The 17103-nt window shown below is 39.7% G+C and overlaps 2 protein-coding genes across 2 annotated transcripts; one reads left to right on the forward strand and one right to left on the reverse strand.

Annotated features, from left to right (window-relative positions):
* Window positions 1-360: 360 nt before the first annotated feature.
* Window positions 361-4793, reverse strand: LOC135336815 (uncharacterized). The gene is made up of 7 exons (XM_064532684.1): window positions 4561-4793; window positions 2477-2559; window positions 2115-2282; window positions 1683-1974; window positions 1286-1459; window positions 977-1096; window positions 361-663 (listed from the first exon to the last, which is right to left on the reverse strand). The coding sequence occupies exons 1-7, from the start codon at window positions 4605-4607 to the stop codon at window positions 462-464; spliced, it is 1086 nt and encodes a 361-aa protein (XP_064388754.1). The 5' UTR covers window positions 4608-4793; the 3' UTR covers window positions 361-461.
* Window positions 4794-5307: 514 nt separating this feature from the next.
* LOC135336814 (isovaleryl-CoA dehydrogenase, mitochondrial-like) lies at window positions 5308-17071 on the forward strand. Its single transcript, XM_064532683.1, has 9 exons — window positions 5308-5488; window positions 5601-5742; window positions 6014-6183; window positions 8621-8845; window positions 9685-9781; window positions 11008-11183; window positions 13166-13283; window positions 13532-13594; window positions 16806-17071. Exons 1-9 carry the CDS (start codon window positions 5345-5347, stop codon window positions 16940-16942), a joined length of 1272 nt encoding a protein of 423 aa, XP_064388753.1. The 5' UTR covers window positions 5308-5344; the 3' UTR covers window positions 16943-17071.
* Window positions 17072-17103: the final 32 nt, after the last annotated feature.

The following is a 17103-nucleotide window of genomic DNA, read 5'->3' on the forward strand; positions in this document are numbered from 1 at the left end:
GTACCCTATAGTTATAATCATGTGCAGATTTGCTGTTTCACTGCGCATATCATGCACGTGCTGTTCCACAGTATATTGTGCACACAGATGTGCATGAGAGAATTAACTATAATAGTGTAGAGATGATCGATACATGCATCTCTCAGCATTTAGCATTAATCATGATGAATAATAATTGCTAAAATTTAATGCTAAATCAAAAGGTATAATGCTCGTGGTTTTCACTGATTAAGCATCTACCGCGAACATGTATACCCACGAATTTAATATCACATGCATGCACTGCAGATCGAAAGGCTGCTATTCCGCAAACTGTCATTCCACGAAAGTTTATACCCTTGAAATATACCCGCTATGATAGTCAAATTGATAAACACAGACTTGCATACATAAAATTACACTTGTAAACAATTAACTTATAGTGGCAGCGGCTGGTAAAAATAGTTGGTAAAAGTGACTGACTACACTAGGTGCTCCTTAGAAGATTTTCTTGGAAGGCACACCTTTGACGGACTGCTAATAGGAGGGGTGGATACACGCCCACTATTAGAGAACATTTCACCATCAGAGTCATGTTCTAGATTGTTCAAACTTTCTTGGGATTGACGCCATTTTGCAAGCTTCTGCTGCAGACCAGGCCAAGCACGATTCACTTCCTTTTCACTGCAAAAAAATCAGTGTACACTGAACCCTGATGCATAATTTATAGCAACTAGAATAGTCACTAATAACCGTCGCATAATTGGAAGAGCGCTTCAATTCGAGTATAAAAAGCCTGCAGTTGAGCATGCGCTGAAAATAAAGATACGCTTATAGTCTAGTAAGCGCTAATAATCCAGTTTCTACGGTAGTATGCCATGCACCTCTTAAGTCACTATCAGCTTACTGGGTACGATCTCAAGCAATAAGGCAACAAAGTTATAATAATAATAACTATCCCTCAACTGTTTTAGTTATTAATTTTATAGACCATCACCTTTCATGTTGTGGATTGTTGATGTCAAAGAGTAAAATGTTTCCTTTGGACAGTGTCCTCATGATGGACTCCCCTAGACTCCAATCACCAAGGTCATTCTCAAGGTGACCAGTGCTTTGACTGAAAGTGAATAGATAATTATTATTACTTACAAACCGCAAAGAGAATGGAACTGAGCTAGATGTTTATCTAACCGTTATAAAAGCGAAAACAATGGTATCTACAATCAGTGTAATTAGTAAGTTTAGTATTTATTGCTGCACTAATCTAGAGACAACTGTGTTAGAGTAATCAATTTCGTCGACTTACTGCCTCCTCATGTGGTTGTCGTTGATTCTGAGTGAGGAGAGAGCACTCATTGAGTTGGAGCGCTGAAATAAAGGGTCAGATTCGTACGGTTCAAGGTGCTCAATGATTCTCTCCCTCAGCTGCTCCATCTTAAGTGACTCGTCCACTCGAGAGGGCTGGGAGTTGCGTCTACCTCTGGAGATGGGAACATAGCTCATATATTGATATTGACACATTGAATCAACATCAGCAGCAGAAAATTACTTTGTGATCGTGATAATTAAGATGCATGGGTATACGTGTGGGTAAGTTAAGGCATAGGCATTATATTTCAGCTGAACCTCAACCCCTAAAAGAACTCTCTTTAGCTACATCGATAAGGCCATGATCTTTAAACAGTGGTTTAAAGAACACTTACATGTTGACAGTGGTCAAGTGGTCGTCACTGTCCTCAACTTGTGTGGTGCTGGAGCTGATATTAGAATTCACTCTGCCGTATTGTAGGGTACAAAGGTGATCAAAATCTCCCCTAGGCAACAATCTGTCATAATCGTTTTCATGTTTACCACCGTCTGCCAAGTTGATTGGCCCATCATCAACAAACTGAATGATGACCATTGATTCACGCGACGCCGTGGATTGACGAAAGTGATTCTGGCCCCTGCTGTGGTTCCTCGTGAATGGTGGGGGGCTGGTGGGGAAAATATTCTCTGTAGAAGATAGTGTGTGTGTGTGTGTGTGTGTGTGTGTACATGTGTGTGTGATGGGGAAACACAAAATATCACAGGCCGACATTCGCATTCTTTAACATGCATGTCTCTATGTTAAATTTTATTGTCCACTCACGTACCATACATTCCAGACTCTCTAGCTAGTGTCTCCAATTTCTCCTTTGAAATGAGGTGAAGTCCGGACATCTTCTTTTTATGTCTTTCCAGAGTGTCCGATTTTACTTGCAGCCTTAGAACAGGTCGGTTCATAGAACTTCGCTTCCTCTGAGTAAGAGGCTGTCCATGTCCTATAATTATGTTGCATAATTAATTTTGAGTTACAAATGCTGCATGGGAGACAAGTCATTGGTACAACAGCAAGTTGCTTTTAGGCTCTCCTATGTGTCCATGCATTTTCTATGCATGAGTTTCTTGCTCAGATCACACGAATGAATAGTATACGATAGTATCTAAGTTTCTTATAGTTATATTTTCAACTCACCTAATCGTGACCTTTGTCTCCTTCTTTCCACAGTCTGTCTGAACGAGCGATAAAGGTTAACCGCAAAAAAGGAGTTTCTGTTGCTAAAAGTGTATGCATGGGGAGGGAAATGAGCTGAACACTGTTTATTGTCATCCTATACACTACAGCTATACCATTCTCAATAGATCGGTAGATTGTCACATTTGGTTTCGCATTAATGTTGTAAATATGACATACACAAAATTAAGTTATACTTATTGTCCACTACATCAGAATGTATGATAGTAAACCTCGATCCAAGGATGAGCGAAGCCCTGAGGCCAAGGATGGTTTACTGAACAGAAAAAGGAACACGTACTATACAATGCAACAATTAATATATCCCATGCAATTTGTTGTGCTAGGAGTACCCACTGTGTTTAGTCTAGAGCAGTTGTTTAGAAGGTGTGGGAGGGGGCTGTACAGAGCATGCAGCCAGGCAATAGTGGGCATCTTGTCAACAACTGTGTGAGAGCCATAACTACCAGTGGCTTCTATGGCATCAACACAGCCTCCAAATGAAAACAGTAACTAGCTGTTAAACACAGCCATGTTTAAACTTTGCATGAAGAAGCTGAACAAAGACTTATAATTTCAGTATAAGCATTGCAGTAAGCATTGCAATGCCATATGCATATTCTCTGACATTGACTTCGAAGTTAACAACGGAGCCTATAAACAGTATAATTATACATGCTCCGTTGCATCTCAAGCGAACTAATATCATACATGCTTTTAATTAATGTGTATATAATTATCAACATTCACTCTATTATAATTATTGCACTCGGAAACCAATCCAGCCCACTCAATCTTTAAGTTATTGATTGTGTCACAGTATAATTTATCTGTATAATAATTGATAATGATGTGGCGTGTGTGGTATATCAACAACAAATATGGTTCAATCAACAGCTTCCATTTGTTTACAACATGGTGCAAATAGTTACACAACAACAGTCCATGTTGACACTGTGGAAGCTAGTGTCATAAACACATTAAAGGATGATTTCAGCTTAAAAGTGGATGAGCTGCATGCACGAAGTTAATCTAAGGCACCAAGCACCACCCGAAATTAGTTAATGTGTTAAAAAATTGACTCTGGACTGTTAGCTAAAACAGCAATAATATTATTGTAGGATTGGCACTACTTTTAAGAACTTACAGTGGTCACGCATTTCCGGAACCCACATCTGATCACAACTTTTGAATAATCCATTGTTTGATCACTTAAAATATCTATTGTCTCCGTGTGGGTCATTTACCAAGGTGTGTGCGCTGGCACTTTATTGAACTTGTATTACAAGGACACAATTCAATTTCCACAGGGTGTGTTTGTACATAATGGCTACCAACACTCTGCAAACAAGGGTTGGACACACCACAACATAAAAATATGTTTGGGTGGAACCCTTAAAAATCCTTTCATCAATAATTGATAATATAACGGGCCCGAGGAGCACTTTTCAACAAAAGAAAACATGTACTAATTGGTGAACAAAGGTTTATTGTTGATACTTTTCACATTGACATATTTGTATTATTCCTGTGCAATATATACTAGCCTCGGTCCCAGGCCGATTCTTCTTTAATGGAATGAAGTTGGTGACCTAACTAGACAACTCGGCTGGGAACGAGGCTAGTGCAATACTAACAACAGAAAGAACGAGTATACCGTATATTTCGAAGGTATAAACTTTCGCAGATGAATGAATGACCGTTAGAAAGGTTTTTGCGTGTTTTCGCGGAATAGCAGCCTTTTTGCAGCATGCATGCATGCGATATTAAATTCGTAGGTATAAATGTTGTCAGTACATGCTTGATCAGCGAAAACTGCGAACATTTACACCCTCGAAATAATTATACCCGCTATATACGGTATAGTATACACACTGTTACAGTATAGAAAGTTACACATTTTCCTTACCAATTTAGAGCTGGCATGCATAATTATATGCTCCATTGAAAAGTCACTATGAAAAATCACTATTCACTATGAATAGCTACTAGCTATAAGGAGTAATACAAGTCATGTATAAACTATCACTACTAGATTTTCATACGTTTCTGATCCTGTGTGTCCACTCGACTGACTGATCCTGGAGCCCATTGTCAGCTTGACAAAATAATTATCAACACAAAGCTTTTAGGATGTACTATTAACTGATGCTATAGCTCTAGCTCTAACATGAAATTCATATATCAACAGTAGATCTATACTCTGCAATGCACATGCTGAAGCCATACATTAGCACTGTCAAGGGCTTTTGTTGGCAAAATGCTGGCACAAGAATGTCAGCACAACAGGAAGTTTAGGCTGTTAAAGATGTCAGAGGTGTTTAAATCAATTACACACATCCAGTAACTAGAATTAAAATTAAATGTAGCCTCCAGACCGAGCTGCAAAATAAACATAGTCTACGTTTTCCTCACTTGAAATGTGAGGCACAATCTAGAGGCCAACTGTACATCAATTTTAAGGCACCTCACATAGATCTTGCATTTTGTCTTGTGATACATCATTGTATGATACATTCATTGTCGGAGCAGGAGTGCACTCCTGGTACGAGCCAAAGAGCAGGGTCGACCTTTATATGTTATAAGTTATAAGCGATTCCCCCATTGTACTGGTCATTGGAACTGCAGCAAGTCTGCATGGGAATGAAGTAAGATAACATAGGTAGAGCTCTGGCTAGAGCATGCAGCTTACACATTTTTCATTTTTGTCACAAATCTGGACACAAAAATAAGTAGCAGCTTGATTTGCACTAAGAGTATTAACGATTCTTTCCTATACACTCATACTGGTTGTCAGGTTCGAGCCACACCCCCATAAACAAAATCAAGATGGCTCTGTTTGGGTTTGTCAGAAGGTCATCTACTCTTCTTGGACGCTGTCTCCCCTCAAGACTCCCTATTTCTCATGTGAGGGCGCTCAGCTTTGTCCCTGTAGACGACCTGATCAGTGGCTTGACAGAGGAACAGATACAAGTAAGTATCAAACGTGCATTCGAGCCTCATTTTGAGGTACAGTTGTATATATCTACCAATACGTACATGTACATAATTATGTACATAAATATTATATCCATTCATTTTCTAGTTCCGAGACACCATTCGCAAGTTCTGTGATGCAGAGTTAGCTCCGCATGCCGACCGGATTGACCAGGAGAACGGGTTTGACCAGTTCAGGGAGTTTTGGCGGAAGCTGGGAGATCTGGGCATGCTCGGAATCACTGCACCAGGTACACAGTAGAGTTAGTGTTTGGGGACAAATATTTGGGATATAGCTATGCTGGCACAGCTTATTGACAATGATATTCTATGATGTAAATTTTAGCTGATGTTGCACGGTCATTGGAGGAGACTGAAGGCAACATTTATGTGACTCTCTGATGATGTACATGTATGTGTTGACCTCTATTCATAGTAGGTAGAAATCACTAGTCAAATTACTCTGTGCTCTGCTTTTAATTTTGCCTCTGCCCCGCCCCCTCCCTCTACTCACCCCCATAGAGCAGTACGGGGGCTCGGGTCTCGGCTACTTGGAGAACATATTAGCAATAGAGGAGGTTACCCGAGCCAGCGGGGCCATTGGACTCAGTTACGGTGATCACTCCAATCTCTGCATCAACCAGATTGTGAGAAACGGCAACGAAGAGCAAAAAACCAAGTACTTGCCTAAGGTGGGGCCCGTTTTTTAAGCTAGACGATTGTTTAAGTCTGGTCTTTTATTTTTCAAGTTTGTCTTGTCTGTGTGTACTCCATGCTAATTAACCAATTTTCTGTCTTGCCAGGAACGTCTTTTTGTTAGCGTTCTGTGAACAATGTACAATAACATGTTTATGTAGTACCTGCTCACAGTTAATTTACATGTAGCATCTAAGTACACTGATTCTGTACAATTCCAGACAATAGGTTGTTGACACTGCATGGTCAGTGTAGCTCTTATTGGGGTGAGCGATGTTAGTCTCTACCTAGTCATCAACATTGCAATTCTGTCTGTCTGTCTGTGTTTGGTAGACCGTACGCCACGATTCTTTTTTGGGCACCGTGATTCTTACCTACAGTCAGTGCACATAATATACTTAAGGTTTCTCCTAGTTAGAGAAATTAGTTTTTGGGCATCGTGAAATCTTCAGTAAGTCTGTATAGTTTTAGAGTTTTTGGGAATCCTGACCTTTACCTATCAGTCAGTGCTTATAGATTTTAGTTTCTGGGCATCGTGATCTTTACCTATCGGTCAGTGCGCATATAATCATTTATTTTAGTTTTTGGGTATCGTGATCCTTACCTATCAGTCAGTGCGCGTGTATATGTAGTCATAGATAGTAAACGATGTACTGAAACATGAACCAACGCAATGAAGGAAAGCTTTCTTATTTTTTATAGAGCTAATAATTATGTATTAGATCTATATCTTCCTTCATTAATTTTTATGCTAAAATTACGGGGTGTTAGCGCCCTCTAAACACATAGTCAAATCCGATTGGTACTGCCCACATTCGGGCAAGGGCCACAGAATCAGTGCAATAGTGACCAGACGTTCCCTCTAGGAAAACGACGCGCTCGTGTTCCATGCACAACCACTTAATCATTAATTTAACAACAAAAATGTTACAGTACAACCTTGATTATCCGGACACATTGGTTCCAGAGGCAGGCCGGATAACTGAATATGCCGGATAGTAGAATAGATAAACCACGCCTTGATCCAGCCACTTTATTAATAAACAGCAGTGCCAACATGGTTGTCTGCGCATGCGCAGAAGACAAGCAGGCCTGTTTCCGTAGTAACAGCTGCAACGCGCATGCACATTTAAGGGACGCGCCCATTTTCTGATTATTAAAAAGAAAATTGCCAAGCCGATAATTGAGGTTCTGGATAATCGAGGTTCTACTGTATACACAAGTCGCTCGCTTGCTCCAAACATGCTCTGCATGCTCCTAGTGAATATAGTGAATATCAGCGGGTCCAGGGGAGTTTCAGTGGTTTCAAATGAAACCCCCTTTTAAGAGATCAACAACTTAGTCAACTAAACATCACATACCTGAAAAGCACAAGAATAGAGCGCAATCAGTTTCTAGATAAATTATGATCTTTCCCTGCTGACTGCTAGCTAGCTATAGCTAGCAACGCTAAGGTTAGCCAAAAATGTATTATTTTTACACACTCAGCAGGGTTTCATACAGGATTTTTAGCCAGGGGGGGAAATGACGACGGCTCAGGGCTCCCACCCCTCTGTATGAAACCCTGCTCAGCAATTTCCTCCTTAGCCATAATTCTTGCCACTGTGCGTGGGTTTAAAAAATGTGTTTACTTTAAGCCGCTTTTCCTATTTCCTGGATCCGCTACTGAATAACTGAATATCTATACCTTGTGACTAACGTGGCTGACCGCTTCCCATGTGTTGTTTCTGATGTTATAGATAGCGATCTTTACCCATTTAATCATTTCACATACCGTATAGCGGGTAATTTTTCGTGGGGTAAAAAGTTCGTTCAACTCGAAAACGGTTGTTTTCATGAGTAAAAATTTCATTGCCTGCACTGCATTCATACATTCCGGTAAGCCACGCCTACGTTAACATTTTGTGGAGGTCAGCTTGCCCACGAAAATAACGAATATTTTTTTACCCCACGAAAATTACTCGCTATACGGTACACTGATTGGTCAAAGCTACCGTTCATTGAATCAGCAATTTGGTGGGAGTTATTAAATCATTATTATTAGTACAATGTACATCACGCAAAAATTGTTTATTTGACAATGGTAATTAATTATTATTATTTAGTTCTGTCTTACATTGGGAGGGAACCTGGGTATCCATGGTTGCTGTAACTGATACTACTTTGAAACTCATTCCAATTGAATTATCTGGTATCATGGCATCTGGGTGGCATATAGATCATCAAAGGATTGAGAATGCTTACAATCTGAAAGGAGTTTCGTTGGATAGCCCCCTCATCAAAACGTTTTGCATACTCAGCATTGTTACATGTTCGTTTTAACATTACACCACAACCTCCTCACATGTTCTTTTATCTACCCCCTGCACATCTTCATATCACACACACACACACACACACACACACACACACACACACACACACACACCACAGCTGATCAGTGGGGAGTGGGTGGGTGCCTTGGCAATGAGTGAGCACTCGTCTGGCTCTGACGTAGTCTCCATGAAACTGAGGGCAGAGAAGGACGGCGATGGCTACTTACTAAATGGCAGCAAGTTCTGGATCACCAACGGGCCTGAGTCCGATTTAGTTATTGTGTATGCCAAGACAGAACCTGAAGCCAATGAGAAGGGTATCACTGCTTTCCTTGTGGAGAAGGTTCATTCTAATGTACACTAGCTGGCCTGGGGGGGGGGGGGGGGGAGAAGTGCACACGTTCTTTTCTCCTTTTGGTTAAATTTAGATTCCCTAAAGCCATACTGGGTTCAATTATCATTGTTCGGATTGCCTAAATGCTTGAGTGTAAGGGTGCAATTATCGACATTTCTTGTCGTCACGTTTCTTTTGAATGTGCACATACACGGATTAGTTTAAAAGTTCAAAGTGTTGATTGTAATTTTTCGGCTAAACTTGACCACGTAATTCTTCTACTGCATGGTTGGGTTGCTACGCTCGTGTAGTTGTAATTATATTTCATAAGGAAGACTTTGCAATTTTCATACATGTACATGAAAACCCTGATGTTAACGAAGTCTTTCCTTGAAATGAATACATGTAAGTACTGTACACTGTCACAAATCAATAAGACGTATATACGTTGTGTAAACACTGCACGGTGTCGCACAAGTAGTCTGCCTCTCGTGCGTTGCAAAACAGTGTAATGCGATATATTAAGGAGTGAAAACAAGACCGTCTTCGGTGACAGAAATTGTACATGCATTTTAAGCAATTTTTCCAGGTGTCCTATTAATCGCTGTGATACGAAATGTAATACTGTACGTATTTCAATCTGCCATTGAAGTAAATATCTTAGCAACACGATGAAATCACTTTGAAGTGCAGGTGTTCACAATAATATTGATCCAACTAGTACGAGTGGTAGAGAATAAATTGCTTTGATGAGCCAATTTTCCCGTAACTAGAGTGCCAAAATATACCATATATTTTTTACTAATAATCATTTTGGTGTTTTGATATTGCTATGACAACCCTCACAGGCGTGGGAAGGGTTCACAACGGGCCCGAAACTGGACAAGTTGGGCATGAGGGGTTCCAGCACCAGCGAGCTGATCTTCGACAATGTTCGGGTACCAGGTTCGTAGAGAGGAATGTGTAGTAGCAGTGTACGTGTACATACATGACTGTACGGTATAATGTACGGCAGAAATTTGACTATGTGTGAAGTAATCAGCCAGCTGATACGATGATACGCCATATTACTGTCAGTGAGAAGAATAATTCTGAGAATCGAAATACAGTATTCGGTCACTGCCCACATATATAAATAATTATGTACATATCAAGTGATTATAGACAGACACATGTGTGGTTGCATGCATTCTCTTTCTGTAGACAACATGCATGTACATGTACGTAAAGTATCAAGCAAATTTTTTAATGGCTTAATGGCTTAATTGGAAATCTATTTGGTGTTTTCTTGTTGTAGCAGTTTGGAAATTACACGATTCGTATAATACGTAATCTCCGCTCAACACTATTAAGTAATTATAGAGTTGTTGCATGCATCCTCTTTCTGTAGATAACATGGATGTACGTAAGGTATCGAGCAATTTTTTTATGGCTTAATGGCTTAATTGGAAATTAATTGGTGTTTTCAGTATCTCAAAAACAAAATTTGTCTTAATTACACGAATCATGTAATATTTGCAATCTCCGTTCAACACGCCCATACCCACACGAAGCGTGCGTAACCCATAACACTGCCTCCCTGTTTGTCGCCTAGCAACATTGGATTAATCACTTGTACTAGTTGCCAAATGTGTAACTAGCTTCTTGACACAACGTGTAGTAACGGGTATGTATTTGTCATTGTGGCTTGATGCTAGTTGCAGTGACGTGTACAATAGTAGTCTAAGAATGTAATGTACTTGCTCCCACAGACTCAGCTTCAGTTACAAGTAATGCCTAGCTACCTACCAACTTTCTACCCACTCAGTAATGACCTCAATAATTATATCTAATAATACGGTAGCAATACGGGCGTGCCATCTGTCAACTCAGTATTAGTACAAATGAACGTTTTCAGTGAATGAAGCCTCAATAGAGAGAGCCGTGTAAAACACACTGCAGGAAACACCTCTTACAAACAACAATGCTTCCACCCACAGTTTATACAAATAATAGGTTTATGAGGGACAATGATGACATGAGTTTAACTCCCACAGTGTCCTTTATTTGAAGCCCACATAGGACCGGGTATTAAGTATTATGTGCATGACTGTACATTTAGACCAATCTTGAAAAATGTGTCAACATCCTAAATGAAACACATGCACCCACTTACTACACATACACCCCAGCTAAGAACGTACTTGGTGAGGTGAACAGAGGAGTGTACGTGCTCATGAGTGGGTTGGACTTTGAGAGGCTGATTCTAGCGGCTGGCCCCGTGGGGATCATGCAGGCGTGTGTGGACACTGCATTCCCTTACCTTCATCAGAGGGAACAGTTCGGCGAAAAAATTGGACACTTTCAGGTAAGTGGTTTTCGGGGGTATAGGTACATGTAACTTACATCCACATATATGTGTTGGACTCTGTAATGATCGATGTACACTGTACATGTTAAACCTTTGTTGACCTTTATGTAGTGGTTAATTTGCACACAACTATTTTGCATGCTTAAAAATATTTAGGTATTTGTAAATTAATTCTTGAAGAGTTAATTCTTACACTCTGCGTAGTGGCACCTGGAATGAGATTGCATGACCCAAACATCTGGTGTTTATTGTTCTTGTGTCATTATTATAGGGAGTAGTCCGTTAACAATTACGTAAAATGTGGGTCGGTATATGTGTGGAAACAATCGTGCCTCCTCTGTTTTGTTTGCTACAAGTCGATCCCATAATTGTAACTCCCCTGTACGGAGGCAGAATACCTTAAGGTGACATATTTTCACAGGTAGATTTGTTTGCGATTTCACTTGTTTAGCTGGTATTAAATTCTGCTAATTCTTGCTCAAGTTGTGACATTTCTAATTACTCGCAAGTGGTTTTAATGAGATTCATTGTAATTTCCAATTATCTGAGTATAAATTTTACGATTTTACCCTCATTCGCAGAAATAGCAGAAATTAATACTCACGAAAATAATATGTTACCTTAAGGTAGGTGCAAGTCATACATACCTTTTTATTTAGACACAACCATGTGTGAAAGATCGATTAGGGAGTTTCTTGATCTGATTAGTCATCCCACTGCCTACCAAATGTGTATCATGCATGGATAAAATTGTTAAACTAATCTGTAACGATTTGATGTATTTTGTATGGTATACCTTAAGGTGACATATTTTCGCATGTATTATCATTTCTGCTATTTCTGTGAATGAGAGCAAAATCGCAAAAATTAGTACTCGCAAATATTTGGCCGCCCTCTTGTTCAGATCGACATTTCGCAAAAAATTATACCAGCAAAATGTACAAAACTGTAAAAACGCAAACAAATTCTACCTGTGAAAATAATGTCACCTTAAGGTAATCGTATGACTTGCTATCTGTTGATAAATGAATCCATGCAAGCTCATCTGTTTTAGTGCGTACGTATGCATAGCTCTCGTTACAAGCTGATCGATATGCATGTAATATTTAAGTATGTACATGTAGATGAACATGTACCACAATTGAGCCGTTTCCATTATTTCTTGTCACTGTGTGCATGTACCAGTCTCATATCCCTGCATGGTTCCTTCGATTGTGAGCGAACTGCAAATTGTAGCACTAACAAAGTGATACATGTACTTGAACAATAGTATGGCCAGACAGAATGGTGAAAACGTAGGTAGGTGAATGTACGTACATTAGGAAAAGCTGGTTTGCCCTGGCTAGATAGTTGCCAGCACATTCAACGCTGCTATTGACTTTAGTTCCATAGTATGTGTATGTTCTTGTGTGTTAAAAAGGAAGCTACGGCAGTGGAGTGTTGTAAACAGAATTCCTCGACAACTGGGCTGGTGCAATAAGAAATTAGATCACTGATGTGTTGAGATTACTCCTCCATTGTGTATTGTACGCCAGTCCTCCGCCCAGAAACCAGAACATGCAAGGCCCTGTAGTGCATTAGCAACAGAAAAATTTTCCCGAAAAAACTACAAAGCGGAAAATTTATCAACAAAGTGTTATTGCAAACCAGCTTTTCCTAATGCACTTGTTCTGATAATTATGAAAAATGTATGTTTGTAGTTATCGAGTGCATGCATGCACAATGTGCTTATTGATCCCTATAATTATGTAATTGATCCCTATATGCACCGGGCCCTTATTGAACAGAAGGTCACATCTCCACTATAATACATTTGGAATAAACCTCGAGTGCATGTATGCACAATGTACTTATTGATCCCCATTTGCACCCTTCTGCTGTAACATCTCCACTATATACGTGTAGATCGATATTACCTCCTGTCTTGAATGACAGTAAGAGCCCATTAATGAATGTTGACTCTATGGAACTCTGTGCAGTTGATGCAAGGCAAGATGGCAGACATGTACACACGTCTCTCAGCTTGTCGCTCCTACGTTTACTCTGTGGCCAGAGCATGTGACAGGGGACACGCCGACCCCTCCAAAGACTGTGCAGGTGAGTGGGTGTAGTGGGAGTGAGAATTATGTGTCAGGCAATTTCTTTTCAGTCCTACGTACAAGGTACATGTAGGTATATCAATCAACATAAGGCCAACTCAATGGCTAATACGTACGTACGTGTACATACAATCATGTAACATATATGAGTCTGTTGTCATATTCGATGTCAGTATAGCCACGTATGAAAGATCCCACATGCTTTGTTGCAATACTTTTGATTTGGTTACACGGTCACTGTTGTAGGTGTGATCCTGTATACTGCTGAGGCTGCCACTCAAGTAGCCCTTGACGCAATTCAATGTCTCGGTGAGTGCATACTCTATATGTAGAAGGTTTAGTATGCATGATTATGCAGCACATTCTCACATTCTGGGTCCGTGTGTATTTCATGTGGGTGTATAGAGACTTGTAATTACATGGGAACTGTCCAATAGGACAATTGCCAGAATGTGTAGGGATCATTCAATTTTGTCATTGATCGCTAGGTGTTTTCTCATGCTGCAGTTTTGTGTGTTTATTGGATTATTGTTTGTGCTGGTGTTAATCTCTCAATTGCCTTGAGGGCGAATGTGTGTGCATTGTGTAACTATGGTGCTCATACCTCTGTTAATTTTCTCACTCCGTGGCGAGTGGCTTGTGAAGTATGCTTTGTTCAAAGTTGTTTGACTGCAATTTATGGTGTAATAGCCAGCACAATTGCATCTGCATGTACTCTTACAAAAGTTTTAATTTAATTGTGGTTGTCTTTACTAATTCTACCCTATGTTGGATAAACATTGGTATTTGATGTCATGTGGTATGTTTTACTTTGATCTAGATACTTAGCATCACTCTGATAATTATTCCATAGCGCGTGTGTCTCACACAAGCAGACAAAGCAACGTCGCCCAATTGTAGTATCTGTTTCGTTAAGTGAATTGACCTCTCATTTGCTTTGTAGATAATTAATTGAGCTTGTGTTACATAATAATGCTTTCTTGGCAAGTGTCTGGGATAGTTGGTTTGCCCTGAGGGCATGTTGTATCTGCGGACCCAACTATGGGTAGGTGGGCATGCTGATACTCTCGGACTGGTATTACAGTTAGTCTTACATTGGGAGACAGATTTGGTTTGAAGGTCTTGCGGAGGTTGGCCCCATAGCAGCTGTAATCAACTGTGTATATGTAAACAACTAACATCTGGTTTGTGAATGAGGTGTCTACATGTACATACTTATATATCCATGTAATTTGTTTTGTCCGTCACGTAATTATAATTCATCTTTTATGCAACTACAAGATGATACCATACATGTACAATATTTGTACTAATAAGCTGCTATACCGCCAAAGCACGTCTCAGCCCATCCTGCGTATACTGTTGTTATGGTCAAGCAACAGGGTGTTTACAGTTGCTATAGCCCTACGTAGAAGTCTTCAACGGATATACATGTACGTTCGTAGACAATCTATTGAAACGATAAAGTTTAAAATTAACTGCTCCCCAAAACAAGTCTTACATAACTGTCTCATGGTCAAGCAATGAGGGTGGGGTGTTTACAGTCACTTCCCTTAAAGTAAGGGATTTAATAGTTATCTGTAGACAATATGAAACTGTAACACCGTAACTCCAAGGACCATCCTAAGTCTCTTTGCCTCTTATAATAAGTATTACGTATAGTATTGTCTGAGGTAAGTGTGTCTATATGTTCTGAATACTGTGGCAGTAGGATTTGGGGACTTTTTAAGATCATTTGTAGTGAAGAACAAGGATACACAAATGGGTCTCTAATTCAACCCTGCCAATTTCCTTTCATCACAACAAAATTCAAAGTACAACAATTGTCTCAAACCTAGATCATGTGTACTGTAATGTTTGTCATACGTACGTACTCATGTCTATATATAGTGTGTACATTTTCTTGCATCCTCATCCCCCTTCTAATTAACAACCTTTGGGTGTGCCTGACAATTGTCTGCCGTACCGTCTAATTATGATGATTGACTGATTTAGGAGAATGATGTTTGAGCTATATGTAACGTGTTGTGCTTGCTATACGTGTGATTGTTGTGTCTATAATTTCGGGCTGATGTGATTTTTAATTTATGAAGGGAAACAATCGTAGACAGATTTATCTACTGCATATAAACACTGTAAGTGCATGGCAGTGCCTCTGTATTTGTGTGTTATGAAACATTCACTTAGTTCAGGTACAAACATGTTGCCAATCGCTCTTGCACAGTCTTTACAGTATATTCATGACTCCATCTACATGTACGTAGTAGTACATATATGGTACATGTAATTATTTTACAATAGAACCTCCGTTTATCCGGAACCTCCATTATCTATCTGGCTTGGCGATTTTCTCCAGAAAAGGGGCGTGTCCCTTAAATGCGCATGCGCATTGCAGCTGTTACCATGGAGACATGTCTGCTTATCTTTTGCACATGCGCAGACAACCATGTGACACTGCTGTTTATGGGTGGATAAAGGCGTAGTTTATTTATTCGATTATCCGTCATGTTCAGTTATGCGGCCTGCCTCTGGAATGTTGTCCAGATAATCGAGGTTCTACTGTTAATGTATATTCCTGAATTTGCTTTTGTCTGCTTCTAGGAGGAGGCTCATTTTGATTGTGCAAGGTATATGTATGTAAAGTACCAATTACTCTGTTGGCAGTAGATACTAGCTGTGTACGTTCAGATTGTTATTATGTTTTTGTTGGCATGTCGGCAGTTTTCTTTCATTCTTGCTGAACACGTGTTGCAAAACATGAAAACATGCGTAGGCACCCAGAGATCTTGTTACCTCTTCTGTTTGCTTCAATTAATTATTCATAATTGTTCTCCCTGACAACTAGTGATAGTGCATATACTGTTAACCTGACAAGCTTGTTTGGCAGCCACACATGTTTGGTGTGTAATCAATCGCTGGCAGATGCACATTTTATTGCTAATCCGCGGTACTTAGTACATGTAGAATTGCTCGAGATAACTGACGTCTAAAACGAACTGCTCGTAGTCACAGTAATATCATTTTAGCAGACGATATGTTACACCGGTATAGTGTATAATTAAGGTACATTCATCTACATTCATCTCCACAACAGTACGGTATTGTGTTCTGATACTGGCTATAACTTCTTCTTTTAGACATTCCAATTCGAGATTGTTATAATTTGAATGTTGTAGTTATAACCAATACCCAGATTGAATGTGCTAGAGTTAATATTGTTGACAGACTGATTTCTGAACAACCTAGCTGAGCTAGTACCATTCTGTGATGATAGAAACATGACGAGGAGGTACATTGTTTTCCTCTCTTGGTTCTTTTGTCTGTGTGTGTGTGTGTGTGTGGAAATCCAGTTCGTGGGTTTCTAACAGGTCATACATGTATATGCACGTGTGATCTTGTAACTAAGTTATTTGTCCTGTTAGTGGTATAAGGACTGGCACTAATTAGCATACAGTGAGTCAGGCCTTCTGGGTTGTTTGAGGTACTTGCGTGAGTTCTTTATCCACACTTACCAATGCAGGGGGGAACGGATACATAAACGAATACCCCACGGGAAGGTTCCTAAGAGACGCTAAGCTCTACGAGATTGGTGCAGGTACGAGTGAGATTAGAAGGATTGTGCTCGGGAGAGCATTCAACAAGATGTTTAAACACTAGCTGAATTAAATGTTTTTAATTGTGTAATTGTGTCCAAAAAGTTTACAGCTTTAGGACAGTGATTGTGTAATTTTGTAACCCACACTTTATAATTTGTTCGTGGTGATGCTAATAATTATTTGCAAGATATTTAGTGTATTTAATAAATAATATTGTGCGTA

This window comes from Halichondria panicea, chromosome 6, assembly GCF_963675165.1.
Source record: "Halichondria panicea chromosome 6, odHalPani1.1, whole genome shotgun sequence".
NCBI classification, from domain to species: domain Eukaryota; kingdom Metazoa; phylum Porifera; class Demospongiae; order Suberitida; family Halichondriidae; genus Halichondria; species Halichondria panicea.